Source organism: Prionailurus bengalensis, chromosome E4, assembly GCF_016509475.1.
Source record: "Prionailurus bengalensis isolate Pbe53 chromosome E4, Fcat_Pben_1.1_paternal_pri, whole genome shotgun sequence".
NCBI classification, from domain to species: domain Eukaryota; kingdom Metazoa; phylum Chordata; class Mammalia; order Carnivora; family Felidae; genus Prionailurus; species Prionailurus bengalensis.
In genome coordinates, this window is record NC_057360.1 from 41178679 (window position 1) to 41197115 (window position 18437).

Sequence of the window (18437 nt, forward strand, 5' to 3'; positions counted from 1 at the left end):
CCGGGGCCCGCCCCCCTCTCCGTTATTGGGCGGGAGCTTATGAAATATCCCCGCCGCAGCCGGTCATTGGGCAGTTTGTAAAACCAAAGGGAGGGAAATCCTCGGTCGTCCGAGTCCTCCAGGTCTGCTCGACCCTCTCTTTCTCTATGGGGCGTGTGCTGGATCTGAGAGGTTGGAGCTCTGGAGCAATACCCTTATTCCGCTGTTGCCTTAGGTCTTTACACGGGGAACAGGGCGGACCTAGTTCGAAAAGTGCATAAACCTCGGACGGTGGCGCAGACTTGAGCTCAGCAACCGCTAGAGAAGGAAAGATGCTGTGATGAGAACCAGGTACGGGGAGGCTCTGAGGCGGGAGGAAATGCGGCTAGGGTGGGGGAGGGTTGGCCAGACAGGTGTGGGAGAGAACATTCCAGGCGCAGGTAATTGAAGTTTACTTCCCTTTGTGGCCAGCGCTCCAGGTCAGGTGACTCAGATTACCAAGAGAGCAACGGGTCCAGGCTGGCTAAAGCAGATTGAGGAGGACTCGTGGGGGGAACATGGCAAAGCAAGGTGGGGCCTTGAATGTTACTCTGAAGAGTTTGCACATAATTCCCCTGGCTATGGGGCACCCTTGAGGATTATTGATCAGAGGGGTGATGTGATAAGCAGTATTTTAGGCAATACATAGATGTTACTGGTGTATTTCTTTTTTTCCTGGTGGTGGTTTCGTATATTTCCCTGCTAAGGGGCATACACACAGTTTTTTCCTCTCCCAAGCTGTTTCCTGGCTGTCTGAGATGGACGTTTTACTTCTAAATACCTGAGCAGAACAAATTAATCCATCTCCTAGTTTGGGAGGATTAACTGGCATTCGGTTTTATCAAGTGACTGGACTCCCCACAATGATTACCCTTAGTATTTGTTCAGCACATTCCAGAGGAACCCGAAGCATCTATCATCTCCTATTCTCACCTCCCACTGGAAAAGTGACTGCACCCAGATGATGCCAGTCAGACCAGGGGACTCGAATTGTTGCTTTAGGAAAATCTGTAGCTGTAATGACTTTCTGTTGATAGAACCCAGAAAGACCCAAAGTTACTGTGTCGCTCACGAGTGTGACATCAGATCAGCTGCCCCCTGGGTTCCTGCACCTGTTTTTTCCACAAGACTCTAGACATGTCATTCAGTATCCTGAAATATTTTGAAACTAAATGCTTGTTTAGGTGGCTTGGTGGTTTAAATCCTGGGTGCAAAGGTTAACTTCAAACTCTGAAGAGGGTTCTTTGATCTCAACCCTTGTGTTTTATGAGGCTGCCAGCTTTAAAGTGGATGTCTCTGGTCAAGGGATACGGTGAGTGTGGGTGAACATTCAAATAAGTACTTTGAAAATCCTTGTATATACAAAGCTAAGGCATGATTATTCATTGTCACTGCCCCAAGCAAAACAAGTCAAATGTTACATCCCACTGAATGTGGGCATATCAGTGATGAAAATGAAGCTGTCTGGGCATAAACTCAAAAAAGTGATAAACTCAATACCATCTCTTCCTTGCCTTGCCCTACTAGGAATTCATTTCACCAGCTGTTGTGTCTGCTAGTGAAAAATGCCCTTGGGCGCACCTGGGTGTCTCAGTTGGTTGGGTGTCTGACTTCAGCTCAGGTCATGATCTCATGGTTCGTGGGTTCGAGCTCCGGGTCTGGCTCTGTGCTGACAGCTCAGAGCCTGGAGCCTGCTTCAGATTCTGTCTCCGGCTCTCTCTGCCCCTCCCCCACTTATGCTCTGTCTGTAAAATAAATAAACATTAAAAATAAATAAATAAATAAATAAATAAATGTCCTTGGAGGGGCACCTGGGTGGCTCAGTCAATTAAGTGTCTCTTGATTTCCGCTCAGGTCATGATCTCATGGTCACGTGACTGAGCCCTGAGTCAGGTTCTTCGCTGAGCATGGAGCCTGCTTGCTCTCTCTCCCTCTCTCTCTGCCCCGCCCCCGATCGCATGGTCTCTTGCTCTAAATAAATAAACACTTTTTTAAATGTCCATTTCTTTACTGAATAAAGTGGACTCTAACCCAAATATAAATATATTTGAAACAGTGATCCTCAGTGTTAATTCTGGAAATCACACAAACCAACGTTTCCTGGCAATATGCTTCTTTACAGCGCACAAATTAAAATTGGTCTCTTATAAGGTATTTGAATTTCTTTCATTTTAAATTTCTTTTTTTTTTTTTTTTAATTTATTCTTGAGAGAGAGACAGAGATGGAGAGCGAATGGGGGAGGAGCAAAGAGAGAGAGAGGGAGACACGGAATCTGAAGCAGGCTCCAGGCTTTGAGCTGTCAGCACAGAGCCCGATGCAAGGCTCGAACCCACAAACCGTGAGATCACGACAGGAGCTGAAGTCAGAAGCTTAACCGACTGAGCCACCCAGGCGCCCCTGAATTTATTTCTATTATCTAGACAGCTGCAAAGTTTAGATTCTTTTTCTAATTTTTTTGTCATCCCTTTCTCTATGTCACCCTGCTGATCTCAACTTTAGTGCCATTGCAGACACACCATTTTCACACAGTTCTTCAGGGATTTAAGATATTCTAACGTTTGGAGGGAAAGGCTATGGTCACTTCTAGGTTTCAAGCCATCTAAAGATGCTTGATAAGCCTGCATCTTTTCCCTATATGTACTCCCTCTGCCCTACCACGTAGAATCAAATGACAGTGAATTGAAAGGACAACTGCCGTCCGTCTGTGCAAGGGAGGGGCCGACAAGATGGAGAGGCTTTGTGGGAGCAAGAATGTCCTGTTCATGCAGTGGTGAAATCAGGGTAGACAGGAAGACACTAGGGCCATTCATTCTTGGGCTAGTGCCAATACTGTACAGGCAGTACCTGGCTTTCAAATGACTGAATTACTTAACAATTGATGGTCATGCTAGCAAAGTTGCTGAGGTTGGGTGCCTCCATGAGCTCAGTTTTCCCTCCCTATTATCTTGAAATTTACCTCCTCTTTGACTGGGGCAACAGCTCCCTAGGATGGAACCTCCATTTCCACCCAATCCCTATTTCACATCTCATACCAGAAGCCATCCAGGACAAAGTGGGGAAGGGATAATGTATAAACCTACAGGAGTTGAGCACTCTCCCCTCACCTCCTTAGGACCATAAGTGTTCCTAGCCCACATTGTCTCCTCACTGTTCCCCCAGGTCATGGCTCATCCTGGCCCCCAACCTGAAAAAAAGACTGTCTGGGGTCACCAGGTCTGGAATTTGGAGCGCCCCGATCTAATCATAGCAGAGGACTTGTTCATGACATCCCAAATTAGAACTGCTTATTGAAATACTATGCTTTGGGTATGCATAGTTTTGTGTCACAGGCTACACACTACTCATCATGGATAACATTGTTTCTTTTTAAAAATGTTTAAATTTTATTATTTTTTATTTGAGAGAGAGAGCATGAGCTGCATGAGAGGGGCAGAGGGGGAGAATATCTTATACAGTCTCCATGCTCAACACGGAGCCCAATGCGGGTCTCAATCTCATGACTCTAGGGTCATGACTGGAGCTGGAATCAAGAGTTGGAAGGTCAAACTCCAGAAGCTCAAGCTCAACTGACTGGGCCTCCCCCAGGTGCCTGGATGACATTGTTTCTATATGAGGCAAAGTGAATTCTAAGTTTGAATAGATTTGAAGTCAATTTGGTGGACCCTTACCACTTAACCTTAAATTCTGACATTAAAAAAAAAATGTTTTCTTAACGTTTATTTATTTTTTGAGAGACAGAGACAGAGCATGAGCTGGGGACAGAGAGAGGGGGAGTCACAGATTCCGAAGCAAGCTCCAGGCTCCGAGCTTTCAGCACAGAGCCCGACGCGGGGCTCGAACTCATGAACCATGAGATCATGACCTGAGCCGAAGTCGGCCGCCTAACTGACTGAGCCACCCAGGTGCCCCATTAAATCCTGACATTTAGACACATATTCCAGGAATTTAATTCTCTAACCACTCTTGTGGTTAGAAAAGGATGACAAAAAATTAGAAAAAGAATCTAAACTTTGCAGCCGTCTAGATAATAGAAATAAATCCAAATACCTTACAAGAGAACCAATTTTATTTTTATTTTTTTAATTTTTATTTTTTTTTAACGTTTATTTATTTTTGAGACAGAGAGAGACAGAGCATGAACGGGGGAGGGTCAGAGAGAGGGAGACACAGAATCTGAAACAGGCTCCAGGCTCTGAGCTGTCAGCACAGAGCCCGACACGGGGCTCGAACTCACGGACCGCGAGATCATGACCTGAGCCGAAGACGGCTGCTTAACCGACTGAGCCACCCAGGCGCCCCCCAAGAGAACCAATTTTAATTTGTGCGCGGGAAAGAAGCATATTGCCGAGAAAGGTTGGTTTGTGTAATTTCCACAAATAACACTGAAGATCACTATTTCAAATATATTTATATTTGGGTTAGAGTCCACTGTATTCAGTAAAGAAACCTTGGTCACAATGGACAGATTGGCACTACTGAAGTTAACACCTTTATTGTCTTACTCCATGCAGACTTAGACGAGGTCATGACCACGTAGATGTACTTACTCTGTACACGATCCTGTATCACATGTGTTTTCGCGGTCTTTGTCAAAAAGCCTTGGAAAAAAAGTGCAGCACCTAATTTGTAATCCACTGTTATTCACTGCATCAGAAATATAATTCACTCTAATCCCTCCATTAAGAAACATCTGCATGAACCACTTTAAATTAGTCCCGCTAAAATGATATAGCATTTAGTGGAGTTTATTTTAAATTTCCTTAACAAGCATTCATCAAACTATTAAAATGTGGCAGACATGGGGCCAGGCACCGAGGGTAGAATAGTAAATAGGATATTCCTGGTCCCTACACTTCTAAAATTTATCTTCCTTAGAGGTAAGTAGAGTCAAGGGTTTCAGTATTATATGTGTATAGATCTAGGAGGTAACAGAAAAGAAATGCCATCCCATTCTGAAGGGAAGAACTAATGTTTAGGAAAGTAAGGGTTGGATGGGATCAGTTAGTTCCAATCTTTCAGAAGCTTTTTTGTTATGAGAATACAGCATATATTCAGAAAAGCTCACAAAAGATGCATAGCTTACGAGTTCATCACATAGCCACTGTCCAGGTTAAAAGGAGATAGAGCATTTCCAACATTGCAGGAGCCCTCCCCACACCACCCTGTAAGTCATCATCCCTGCCTTGGTCACAAATCAAGTAGCCACACGCACGGGTCTGTTTCTGAGCCTTTTTGTTCCTAGCCTGTTTGTTCATTCTTGTGACAAATAGAGGTCTATCCAGTAGAGAATTTCTCCCATTCTGTTTTTCTCTGTGACTGTCTTGGCTAGCCTCAGTCCTCTGCATTTTCATGTCACATTTAGAATCAGTTTGTTGAATTTCATGAAATGTTGGGTATTTCGTTAGGATTTTATTAAACTTACACATCAGTTTGGAGAAAAGTTGGCGTCTTTACAAAATTAGTCAATACTTCGCAATCTTTTTTCTTTTAATTATTATTACTTTTTCATCTTTATTTATTTTTGAGAGAGAGAGAGAGAAAGCGCGTACAGGGGAGGAACAGAGAGAGAGGGAGACATGGAATCCAAAGCAGTCTCCAGGCTCTGAGCTGTCAGCACAGAGCCCGACGCAGGACTCGAACCCATGAACTGAGAGATCATGACCTGAGCCAAAGTCGAATGTTTAACTGACTGAGCCACCCAGGTGCCCCTGGTAATCTTTTCTCTTAAAAGACTGGCTAATATTTTAGGCTTTGTGGGATAAGAAGTAAAATTGGAGATATTAGATAGATACTTATCCAACCATATGTTGGATATGTTAAATCCAAATGTTAAAAAACATTCTTTTTTTAAAAAATTTTCTTTAATCTTCATTTATTTTTGAGAGAGAGGGACACAGAGCATGAGTGGGGGAGGGGCAGAGAGAGAGGGAGACACAGAATCCTTAGCAGGCTCCAGGCTCTGAGCTGTCAGCACAGAGCCCGATGGGAGGCTTGAACTCACGAGCTGTGAGATCATGACCTGAGCTGAAGTCAGCCACTTAACCCACTGAGGCACCCAGGTGCCCCGAAACCATTCTTAGGGGGCAGACTCCTGACTCTGTATAAATCAGATGCTGTCTTGAGTGGACTTGGCCTGTGGGCTATAGTTTTCTGGCCCCTGTAAGTTTGTTTCCTTTTAGTATCTCTCAGTAATGTTGTATAACTGTGTTTAGGTCTTGCAGATCTGTTAGAAATATTCCGGGGTGCCTGGGTAGCTCAGTCAGTTAAGCATCCAACTTCGGCTCAGGGCATGATTTCGTGGTTCATGGGTTCGAGCCCCGCGTCGGGCTATGTGCTAACAGCCCAGCATGGATCCTGCTTTGGATTCTGTGTCTCCCTCTCTCTCTGCCCCTCCCTGAGCATGCCCTGTCTCTCTCAAAAATAAATAAATGTTAAAAAACAACAAATTATTCCTAGCTCCCAGTTTTCTAGTTCTCTCTTCAGCTGTGCATAATCTGCTGCTAAAAACTTCCACTGAATTCTTAATTTTGGTTATTGGATTTTTAAAAATTCTACAATTCGTATTTTTTCACATGCCCAGGTATCTGTTGAAATTTCTCAAACTGGTTTATCTCCTCGAACAGAGTAAGCAATTATTTTATAGTGTTTGGTGGCTCCACTGTCTGCAGCCTCTGTGGGCCACTTTCCATGGTCTCTTATTTCACTGGTTTTCTTTTTTTTTTTTTTAATTTTTTTTTTTCAACGTTTATTTCTTTTTGGGACAGAGAGAGACAGAGCATGAATGGGGGAGGGGCAGAGAGAGAGGGAGACACAGAATCGGAAACAGGCTCCAGGCTCTGAGCCATCAGCCCAGAGCCCGACGCGGGGCTTGAACTCACGGACCGCGAGATCGTGACCTGGCTGAAGTCGGACGCTTAACCGACTGCGCCACCCAGGCGCCCCTCACTGGTTTTCTTAATATCTTGACTCATATGCTTGGTTACATTTTATTGTGTTCAAGATATTGTATTAGCAAAATTACTTGTAGAAACAAGTTGAAGTTTAGGATGATGGTATTTTCCTCCAGAGAGCGTTTTTGTTTGCTTATGCCAAGGGTGTGGGGAAACTACCACTTTGGGATCAACTTAATCTAATTTCAAGGATTGAGACCATTGGAAACCAAGCTGCAGTCCAGAGAGAGCCTTTCAATTTCCTCCTTCTGGTTCACTCCTATTCCTGGGGTGCAAAGGACTGAGGACCTCAACCCAAACTGAGGAACACTGACCAGGTCTACCACTCTTTGACCGGCACAGACCCCTACTTCCAAAAGCCGGTCACAATCACCCATCAGCCTCTGAAGTGCCCCCTTCACATTTGGCAAATGCCCCCAAGAGAGCGCTGGCCCTTAACACCAAGCCCTCCTTCCAGGGTCACCTTCTTCTCAGTGGTCCTAGCCCAGTAATCCTTCAAATGTTCTTTGATGTGTTTGGTTAGAGAGAGAGAGAGAGAGAGAAAACGAGCGAAGGAGAGGGGCAGAGGGAGAGAGAATGAGTGAGGGAGAAGGGCAGAGAGGGAAGGAGGGAGGGAGAAAGAGACAGAGAGAGAGGGAGGGAGAGAGAGGGAGGGAGGGAGGGAGAATCTCAAGCAGGCTCCATGTTCAGTGCAGAGCCCAACATGGGACTCAATCCCGTGACCCTGGGATCATGACCTGAGCTGAAATCAAGAGTCGGTCACTCAACCAACTCAGCCACCCAGGCGCCCTGACTTTGGATGCTTTAAATATTTTGTCCAGCCTTTCTAACTGCCCTCGGTGGGATAGTGAGTCTAAATTACCTACCCACCAGGGGCACCTGGGTGGCTCAGTCATAAGTGTCTGACTTGGTTTCAGTTCAGGTCACGATCTCACAGTTGCGTGGGTTGGAGCCCTGCATCGGGCTCTGCGTTGACAGCACAGAGTCTCCTCGGGAGGGATTCTCTCTGCCCCTCTCCCACTTGCTCTCTCTCAAAATAAATAAATAAATAAACTTAAAAAAAATGTACCTGTCCACCATTATCGGGAACAAAAGTCCTCATTAGTTATATGTTAGAGGCACTTGTAGCCACATACGTGGCATGGGAACAATATGTAAAATGCCAGTACGCCACTGTCCAACTCTTTTGTTAGAAAAGAATTTTGTAGAAACAGGCCTTGGAAAAATCCTTTGCTCTAACAGGAACTGCAGGTGTCTAAACTCCTAGCAGCAAGCATGGGTTACTTCCATCTACCTATGACAAAGCGGTTAACGGATTTCCCAAGTCTTCACTGAGAGCCTATTATGTGTGAGGGACCAAAGAGATGACATTCCCATTTTATAGCAGACACTAAGTGATCAATTAATTAGTTGACAGACCTCACGATAAAGCCTGAGGTTCAGTTTTCAGCTCTCCTCTGCTTTTTCAAATTGTGTATTCTTTCCAAGGACATACAGGAATCTAATTTCTGTTTAAATGCCTTTATTCCTTTCGAATTATACCGAAAAGGCAGAATAACAATTTGATATTTTTGGCTACTGTGGTAACGTTTGACAATTTTCTAAAAAAAAAAAAAAAAAAAAAAATACAAATGATCAGTATCTAAAAATTTCATTATAAATACAAGAAATGCAAATGAAAACATGAGATACTACTTTTTCTATTAAAGTGGCAAAATATCTTTTTCATAACACCCCGTGTTAGGAAGGCTTCAGAGAAATGAGTGCTCTTTTACACTGCTGGAGGGGGGTGAATTACAGCTGTTTCTGAAGAGTATGTGTCAACAGACCAAATCCTTGAAAACATGCATACCTTGCAATTCTACTTCTAATAATGTATGCCAAGGGAATAATTACAAATGTGTATACAGATTTAACTTTAAAGTTGTATGTTGTATCACACTGTTTATAAGAAACTGGAGACAATCTAATAGGGGATTGTTTAAATAGATTACAGAAATGACAATGGAATACTAAAAACAAGGGTGGCCATGGACGGTTATCTGTTAAAATGGGAAGTCAGTATTTTGTTAAATGGAAAAGGCAAGTTATAAAAGAGCACAGTATGATCTCATATCTGTTTTTAAAAACCATACATGTTTATATATACATATAGAAAAACACTGAGGATATATACCACATTACCATAGGCAATCTCTGGATGGTGGAAAATAGGAGTGATTAAAAAAATCTTTATACCCATTTTTGTATTTATCTGCAACAAATGTGTACAATTTCTGTGATTAAAAAAGGAAAGAAAAGTGAAAGCCTAATTTAAAAAACTGCCTTGCTTAGGTTTTGGCTTGTGGCAGGAGGGGCGACATGCCCCCAGAGGCATCTACCTGGTTTTGTTCCTTCGGACCTGAGTGGGTAATTCTCACAGTTGTTTTTCTGCACATGCCGCAATCATGGACCTTTGACTGTCTAGAAAACTGTTCTCTCATTTTCAACTAGATCTCATCGAGGCTATGACTGGGGAAGGAAGCCACCTTTCTAGAGGAGTAGGTTGGTTGCAAAACCATGCCCAAGTCCCACACTTTAGTTGGGGAGCCCTTAGAAAAGTTCTGGGGAGAAAGAAGGTGGAAGCAAGCAGAAAACAGATACAGAAGGATGGGCTCTAAACTGGAAGGTTTCCGTTTAATCTTTATGTCAATTCTAGGGTCTCCTCCATCTTCCAGGTAGGGCTGATGGGAGGATACCCGAGATCTGGTCATAGAGACTCCTTCTAAAGTTGAGTCACTTCAGAAGAGAGAGGACAGAACTGACAATCATATTGAAGAGTTAAACAAGTCTGCTAACATTGAACTATTAGAGCAACGCTACAGCTATAGAAATAGTGGCATGTGGATGGAAAGTTTGTTCTGGGTTGGTACGGACATTCCAAATGAACCAAAACTCTGTGAGGACCATGCTTAGTAGGTTCGGTAAATGATGACACTACCCATTAGATAGATGGATTCCTTTGCTAAGAACAAAGGAAAAGTTACTTGTTCAAATAAGGCAAACCTATAAAGTCATGTATAATATGGCAAAGGCCTGTCCCTCCTATATCCCACATCCTCCACTGTGATTCTAAGCCAGGGCTGAGTTTTCCTTGGGGTGGCTGCCAGATAGGGTTGAAAATCTGATTCTCAACTCACAGGCTAATATAAAGAGAAACCATATCAAGATTTGAGGGGAAGAGGGGCCATATTCATCTTCACAATAAAAAGTCACTATCAGCCTAGAGGCTCAGCTGTCAAACATGGTATTAGAAGGGTGTCCAAAGTAATGTGTTTCTGATTAGTAGTTTAAATACTAATGTCTGTAAATGCTACACTTTTAAAAAGAATAAATTACTGTAGATACAGTTAGCCATACAACCAAGTCACTCGCAGACACTTGTATGCTTTCTTGAATGAGAGAGAAAAAGGTGGAGTTTCAGCTATCAGCACGGGCATCAGCTGTCATGTGTCATCTTGGACAAGAGGATGAATGCTGCTGTTACAGAACACGAAACAAGGGAGCCCAGGGTCAGAGAGCCCGGGGCAGGATGCCAGGGATGAGAGCACATTTGTGGACGTGTTCCAGTGTCCTGCAACTGGGGGAAAAGGAAGGTTAGGAGATGTTGGGATGCAGGATGAGTGATGCATGAGGCATGCACTTGAGGCTTTAAGGAAGCAGGATTAGCCCTCTGTTCAACCGGACATGTTGATACTCATAATTTACATTAGTACCGAGAAGGCGGCAGCAGGGCAATTACATCAGGTTAAATGCCAGTTCTTGAGGGGAGGAGCCTTTAGAGTTGGGGGTGGAGCTGAGTCCCCCTCCCCTCAGTTACTCATGGGAAACCCGTTCCAAGGCCACATAGAAACTGTTCTTGTCATCTAGGCAATGCCAGCCAATTGGTCCGATTTCACAGTCTGCGCACACCAGAAACTTGATGTTGCCCACGTCCTTGGTGAAGCCCACGTTCTCAAAGATGAACATGTCATCAACCAGCCAGTGCTCCTGGAGAAGCTCGCCGTCAGGATTGCTGCCATCAGCCAGAGCTGGTTTCTTTCTCATGGAGGGAAGGAAAAGCTGCAGTGGAAAAGAACACAAAGAATGCAAGAGCTGACTGGCCAGTCACGTCATCACCCCCATCCCACTCACACATTACACTGCTCCCTAGCACTTTCTCGGAATGAAAACAAAATGAGGAGCCCGATCATTGATGGATGAGGATGCTGGGCGGCTCCTCTGTTGCCTCTGGTCCATGCCCTGATTCTTACGAGACGTTAAAGAGGTAACATGCTGTTTTCAACTGGCTTCACTGCTATCCTTACCATGGTCCATAAGGCCCTGGCTGTTCCTAATCTCCCTCCAGCCACACTGGCCTTGCCTTCTTCAAACAGGGTAAGTGTGCTCTGCCCTCAGATCCTGGCAAGGCCGGTTCCTTCATGATATTCAGCTCAAATGTAACCTCTTCGGGAGGTCTTCTCTAACCAAACAATCTGAATTAGCTTCCCATACTGCCCACTATGTTTTATTTTATACTTTTTAAAGTTTACTTAACTATTTTGAGAGAGAGATCGAGTGGGAGAGGGCGGGAGAAAAGAGAGAATCTCAAGCAGGCTCCACACTGTCGGCATGGAGACCAACGTGGGGCTTGAACTCACGAAGCGTGAGATGATGACCTAAGCTGAAACCAAGAGCTGGTCGCTTAACCAACGGAGCCACCCAAGCGTCCCTATGTTTTTTTATATGGCTTTACTGAGGTATAGTTGACACATATACTGCACAATACTTAAAGTATACAATTTGATACATTTTGGCCCAGGCATATACCGATAAATCATTACCAGCAAGATACCAAGCATATTCATCACCCCCAAAGTCTCTTTATTTTCTACTTACCATTCTCTGAACTTAATGTATTGGCTTATTTACCATGGGTCTCCCTCCACTAAAATGGAAGCCCCAGGAAAGGAAGGAGCTTACCTTTCCTGTTCACTACTATATCCCCAGTGCCTAGAGTAATAACTGGCATAGAGCAGGAACTCAAATATTTTCAAAAGAATAAATACAGGATACCTGGCTTTGCTCTATTCCATCACTGTAAGGTATGTGCTGGATTTATCTTACAAAAGAACATTAACAAGGAAAATCTAGTTCTAGAATTCGGAATAGCATCCCAAGGATCCTTGTACCCACAACTCAACATGCCTTCCCAATCACTACGAGAAAGCCTCTGGCACACGCGCGTGTATGTACACACACACATACACACACACACCCTTTAATTTCTTCCATATGGTTAATTCACACACCTTTAGCAGCCCCACAGTACTGCAAGATACATACAGCAAAGCTCGTTACTCCTCTGCTCTCATCGTAATGGCTACTGCCAATACACTTATTTTCCACCCTATGAAACACTTTTCAGTTCTTACTTTATTATGACTATGAAAACATTTGCTACAAAGCCAAGTAGTAGTCTATGGCTGTTTCTTTCTCATAAGTTTTTTCTTCACAGGTAACAATTTACTTTTTTTTTCCCTCTTGCATTAACTTTCAACGTACCTACTATCATTTTTTTTTTTTAATTTAAATCCAAGTTTGTTAACATATAGCGTATTAATGGTTTCAGGAATAGAATCTAGTGATTTATCACTTATACATAAAACCAAGTGCTCATCCCAACAAGTGCATTCCCATTGCCCATTTAGCCCATCCCCCCCACCTGACACCCCACCAGCAACCCTCAGTTGTTCTCTGTATTTAAGAGTCTCTTATGGTTTGTCTCTCTGTTTTTATCTTTTCACTTCCCTTCCCCCATGTTCATCCGTTTTCTTTCTTAAATTCCACACGTGTGAAATCATATATTTGTCTTTCTCTGACTTATCTCGCTTAGCATAATGCATTCTAGTTCCATCTACATTGTTGCAAATGGCAAGATTTCATTCTTTTTGATTGCTGAGTAATATTACACACACACACACACACACACACACACACACACCCATCTTCTTTATCCATTTGCCAGTCAATGGACATCTGGGATCTTTCCATACTTTGGCTATTGTGATAGTGCTGCTATAAACATTGGGGTGCAAGTGCCCCTTTGAATCAGCATTTTTGTATCCATTGAATAAATGCCTAGTAGTGCAATTGCTGGGTCATAGGGTAGTTCTATTTTTAATTTTTGGAGAAACCTCCATACTGTTTTCCAGACTGGCTGCACCAGTTTACATTCCCACCAGCAGTGTAAAAGGGTTCCTCTTTCTCTGCACCCATGATATGTTTCTAACGCAACCCCAAACTCTAATAACATAGGATGGCCTCAGTGAGCTAGTCTGGCATTAGCAATCAAAATAAAAGCAAAAAAAAAAAAAAAATTATTTTTTGATTTTTTTTTTTTAAGTAGGATTCATGACCAAGCGTGGAGCCCAATGTGAGGCTTGAACTCATGACCCTGAAATCAAGACCTCAGCTGAGATACAGTTGGATGCTTAACTGACTGAGCTGACCCAGGCCCTTCCCCCTGCACCATTTTTTTTAATTAAAAAAACAAAACAAAAACAAAAACAAACCCTAACTGGACTGACATTATTCCAAAATAAAAGGGAAATGCTTCGGTAGGGATGAGGAAGCCTCTCCTCGAATGCTAGTTAGGGAATCACAAGAGATGCTACTGTGTATTAAATACCCCAGAGTGGGGCGCCTGGGTGGCTTGGTCGTTTAAGCGTCTGACTTCGGCTCAGGTCATGATCTCACGGTCTGTGAGTTCGAGCCCCGCATCGGGCTCTGTGCTGACAGCTCAGAGCCTGGAGCCTGCTTCAGGTTCTGTGTCTCCTTCTCTCTCTCTGACACTCCCCTGTTCATGCTCTGTCTCTCTCTGTCTCAAAAATAAATAAACGTTAAAAAAAATTTATAAATACCCCAGAGTTTCCACTTCTGGCCATACTGTAGCCAGTAGGTGTCCCTAATAGGGAGGAGGGAGCACTGATCCAGAGCTTTTTTACTCCCCATCTTCCAAGCACCTGGCTTAGTAAAACAGGTATCTGTGCACTACCCTGCCCTGTGTCACCTGAGACATCAGCTGAGGACATCGTAAAATAGAACAGTTCCTCCTGTTACACTGTCATTCCAGTCACTCTTTTTGCCCATCTGATGTTTAAATGAACCCCCAAATACTTTGTTTTACACTAAGTGAAAAACTGGAACAAGCAGAGGCGAAGAGGAATCAAAATTCAGAAACCAGGAAACCTGGATTCCAATCCTAGCGGTATCTTTCTGTGGGCCTAAATTTCCCTAAAAATATTTCTGGGCCATACTGTAGGTGTGAAATCAACATCTTAACTAAATGTAAGGGGAGTGAAATGTTAAGGGGAGAAAAAGACTTGCTAAGCATTAGCCCTTAGGACACATCCAACAAAGGAGAACCAGCTTCCCTCCCACAGTTCCCATTTATAATGCAAAACAGCGCCTCAGCAGTCTTGATTAGTGATTTAAGGGAAATACTAGTAACCGTTCCTTCAAGGGGTCCTACTGGGTCCTGGTCCCTCTCTTTCTCAACATTCCCATTTTTATTGAAATCCCGTAAGTCAGATCCACAAGACTAGACCTATATGCACACTGTATGTGTAGGTGTATGGATGTCAACCCATTCACTGCAGTGCCCAGAGCTATTGCAGGGTCAAGTTTTGGAATGTAACATTTAGAATACAATTAGGCTTTCTAGATAGACTACTGAGGTGAAAATCAAGGAATTAATGCCTAATTTGAGGCTGCTAGGTCAGCTGGTTGGGGGACAAAGTTGCCAGTTCCATCCCTGACCAGGTGGGTTAACTACTCCGGACTCCAGGCTGTACCCTAACCCTGGACTGGCTCCTCAGAGATAAGTAGAATACCACAACTCAGATTCTCAGTGGAACTCCTTTTGCTTTTTCAATAACTGTTAACAGTACCCTTTATTTTTTTAAGTTTACTTATTTTTTCTGAGAGACAGAGTTCATGTGTGCAAGTGAGTGAGTGGGGGAGGGGCAGAAAGAGAGGGAGAGGAGAACCCCAAGCAGGCTTTGTGCTGTCAGCACAGAGCCCGATGTGGGGCTTGAACCCACAAACTGTGAGGTCATGACCTGAGCCAAAATCGAATGTGAAAGGGAGGGAGAGAGAGAGGCAGAGGGAGGGGGAGAGAGAGAGAGAGAGAGAGAGAGAGAGAGAGAGCAAGCCAGCAGGAGAGGAGCAGAGAGAGAGAATCTCAGGCAGCCCCACCCCCATCCCCCCTTGCCCCCCATCAGCACAGAGCCTGATGCGGGGCTCGAACCCACGGACTGCGAGATCACGACCTGAGCCGAAGTCGGATGCCCAACCGACTGAGCCACCAGGCGCCCCTTGTGGTGGTTTTAAAACATGTCCACAAATTATTTGACAATCCTTCCAAGACACAGACTCCATGTCTCTCACCTTGGGTCTGGGCGAGCCACTGTGACGGCCTCAATGGAATCAAGTGCAGTGGAAGTGACAGGCTAGGTCAGAAAAGGCCATGCCGTTTTGGCTGGTTTCTCCGGGTACGCTTGCTCTAGGAGCCTTCAGCTACTATATGAGAATTCCAGCTACTCTGAATACCTCCAGATACCCTCCAGGCATCACATGGAGAGACCTTGGGGAGAGAGCCACCGAAACACCAACGTGCCCCCAGAGTCTATTTCAGTGCTCAGGTGTCTGAGTCTTCCCAGGCCACAAGCAGACACGTGACAGTAGAGAGCGTTTCAAATGACCCTTCTGACTGCACATGAAAGACCCCGAATGAGAACTGTCTAGCTAGGCCCGGCCAAGTTGAACTTTGCAGTTCTTCACACATACTGCACTTTCTCTAACAACGCTGAAACATCACACTGCTGTCCCCTCCACCTCTGTTCAGCTTCATTATAAATTCCTCTGTCACAGACTTCAGGTAAGATTTCAAGAAGTACCGAGCTAAAGGGTATGAACGTTTTATATGGGAAACCATAGGCCTTTTTAACACATGCTGCACCAACAGTGACATACTAATCCATTCCACCCATGCTAACCCATTATTTACACTGGGCTAATAGCTTTTGTTCACTAATTTACTTACATCTGAGTATCTATTAAGTTCTTACTTATGGGCACAATCTAAGTGTAGGAGATACAGAAGTGGATAGGATCTAGGACCTCATAGGCCGGTGGTAGAAATACTAATAATTTCATAAGATCAACTGAGATTATAGATGTGAGTGTGCTTTGCAGTCTTTAGGCCATGATTTCCGTCTTGGTACTGCTGACCTCCTGGGATGGAGAAGAAATCTGTTGCAGGACCAGGGGACGGGGGTTGCTGTCTAATGCATTGCAGGATGCTAAGCCGCATCCCTGGCTTCTACCTTACTAGATGCCAGTAGCACCCTGTTATAGACTGTGTTCCTCCCAAATTCTTATGTTGAAACCTAATTCCCAATATGATAGGTCATGAGGACACAGCACATTTTTGGAGACAATTTTGAGTGAGGGTATGCACATGGCTGAAATGAGATTACACTTTGCACTTTCCTGAGGTTATTATTACACCTCAAGAAGAAGTTTAGTAAAATAAAAAAAAAAAATGTTTTCAACTTTCCCCTTTTGGGGTGATGGCAGCATGAAGAATATAAAAATATCTAACTTGAAGGAAATAAAAGATTAAAACAAAAATTAAATCTCCCTTCAAAAATGATTTCAGGACTTGAGCGGTCTGTCCCACTGGAAATCTGATTCGTTGGAGAAACTGCGTTCCACCCACTACCTTGGTAAAGCGTGTAGGTTATGAGAGTCATCTGTCACATCCCCTACACTAAAGTCGGTTCTGGAGCTCTTTTTGGGACGGCGAGGAGCCCATCAGAAAGGACACCGGTGAGAGCGCTGTGATGCGGGCCAGGTACACCGGGCGCCATGGGGCCAGTCTGCAGGGTGGAGCTGGAAGGGCTACCCGTGTCCCGAGGCGCCGGGCCCTAGGAAGCCGGCGCCTTGCCGCAGCCCTGCACCGCACGCGGAGGAGCAGCGTCCAGCGCGCCCCGCGCCCGCGGCGACCTGGTGACCGGCCGGCCCAGACCTAGGGCGGGGCTGGGGCTGGGGGCTGGGGGCTGGGGGCCGGGGGCCGGGGGCCGGGGGCCGGGGGCCGGGTCCCGGCAGCGCTCCCGCCGCCCAACTCCGGCGGGGGCAGCCTCAGGCGGAGCCCGGACGCGACGAGGGGCGCGGCCTCCGGAAACGCGCGCGGGGTCTGGGACACGAGCCACCTCGGCCCCCTGGGAAAGCGTGCGGGGGTGAACCGCCTCCAACCTGCCTCCCTACCTGTCGGCGGGAGAAGAGAGCGGTCCCTGGCTGCAGCACTCGGGAGCCACAGCGTTGGCACAGCACCGCCTTCCGGTTTCGGCCCTCGGCTGACACTAACTCGTTCAGCGGCTCAGCTGGTTCCATCGCCGCTACCGCCACAGCTTCCTCGGCCACCACCGCGCAGGCGCTGTCTCTGCGAGCTTTTTCGGAACTGCGCGGGCGCGGCTTTCAGAGACGGGGTGGGAAGTGCACGGTCACTAACCCCCCCCCCCTGCGCATGCGTCCTTCCCCCCTCGCCCGCTCTGGGTTCTACTGCGCAAGCGCCTCATTCATTACTTGAGTGGTTAGGTGTCCGCTGGCTTTGTGACAGGGTCACTTACTGGGACGTGACAAATCCTCTCTTTATACTCACCTGGTCTTTGGGCTTCCCTTAAATATTGAGTAAAATCTGGGTAAATAAGCCATTAAAGTTGATCATTCCATGTAGTTTGCTGAGATTTGACTTTGGTCTTCTGAATGAACGGGAACATTTCTGGCGGCAATGCGAAGGGAATCTGGGCCAGGCTATATACATCAGCAAGTTTTATCTACATTAGTTACTTCAACAAGAGACTACTTAAAGGGACATGTACCTTTTTGGTGTTGGAAAAAGATGCTTCCAGACTTTTAATTGCTGATACCTGTTCTAATCATCGTTAACTATTTACTATGTGGCAAATACCGTGTTTAAGTCCTTTAGAAACAAACCTATTGAATCATCACAATTCCCTTATGTGGTTGTCACTGATTACTCCCAGTGCACAACTGAGGAAGGTAAAGATCAGAGGCTAGTTTCCAGGGTCCACAGATCCAGGCCTGGCTCTAAAGCCACTGTCCTTTGTCATTACACTATACTTTTCACTCCATTTGATTGAGCTTTAGATCTCTAGCTTATCCGGTCTAGTGCATTAGGCCATGGATATCCTGAAATGGCAAGGGAAGCAGAATATGAAGGGGAACCAAGTTACTTAAATAGGTAATGTCTTATCTACCCATCATCCCCATCTGCAGGTTTTTCTTCTTCCTCTGTCCTTCAGTAATTCAACATTTAGTAATTATGTAATATAACTAAACCCTGAGGATACAATGATAATAGG

At 45.0% G+C, this 18437-nt stretch overlaps 1 protein-coding gene and 1 long non-coding RNA gene across 2 annotated transcripts; one reads left to right on the forward strand and one right to left on the reverse strand.

The window, feature by feature from the left end:
- Positions 1–43: 43 nt before the first annotated feature.
- LOC122476012 lies at positions 44–12470 on the forward strand. The gene is made up of 2 exons (XR_006295361.1): positions 44–330; positions 10879–12470. It is a non-coding gene; the product is annotated as an uncharacterized LOC122476012 (long non-coding RNA).
- RABIF (RAB interacting factor) lies at positions 8478–17582 on the reverse strand. Its single transcript, XM_043568167.1, has 2 exons — positions 17320–17582; positions 8478–11070 (listed from the first exon to the last, which is right to left on the reverse strand). Exons 1-2 carry the CDS (start codon positions 17443–17445, stop codon positions 10825–10827), a joined length of 372 nt encoding a protein of 123 aa, XP_043424102.1. The 5' UTR covers positions 17446–17582; the 3' UTR covers positions 8478–10824.
- Positions 17583–18437: the final 855 nt, after the last annotated feature.

Coding starts and splice junctions, on each gene's coding strand:
- RABIF (XM_043568167.1), bottom strand. CDS start 17,445: ATGGAACCAGCTGAGCCGCTGAACGAGTTAGTGTCAGCCGAGGGCCGA. Junction 11,071..17,319: donor CTCTCTTCTCCCGCCGACAG/GTAGGGAGGCAG, acceptor TTTCCACTGCAG/CTTTTCCTTCCCTCCATGAG.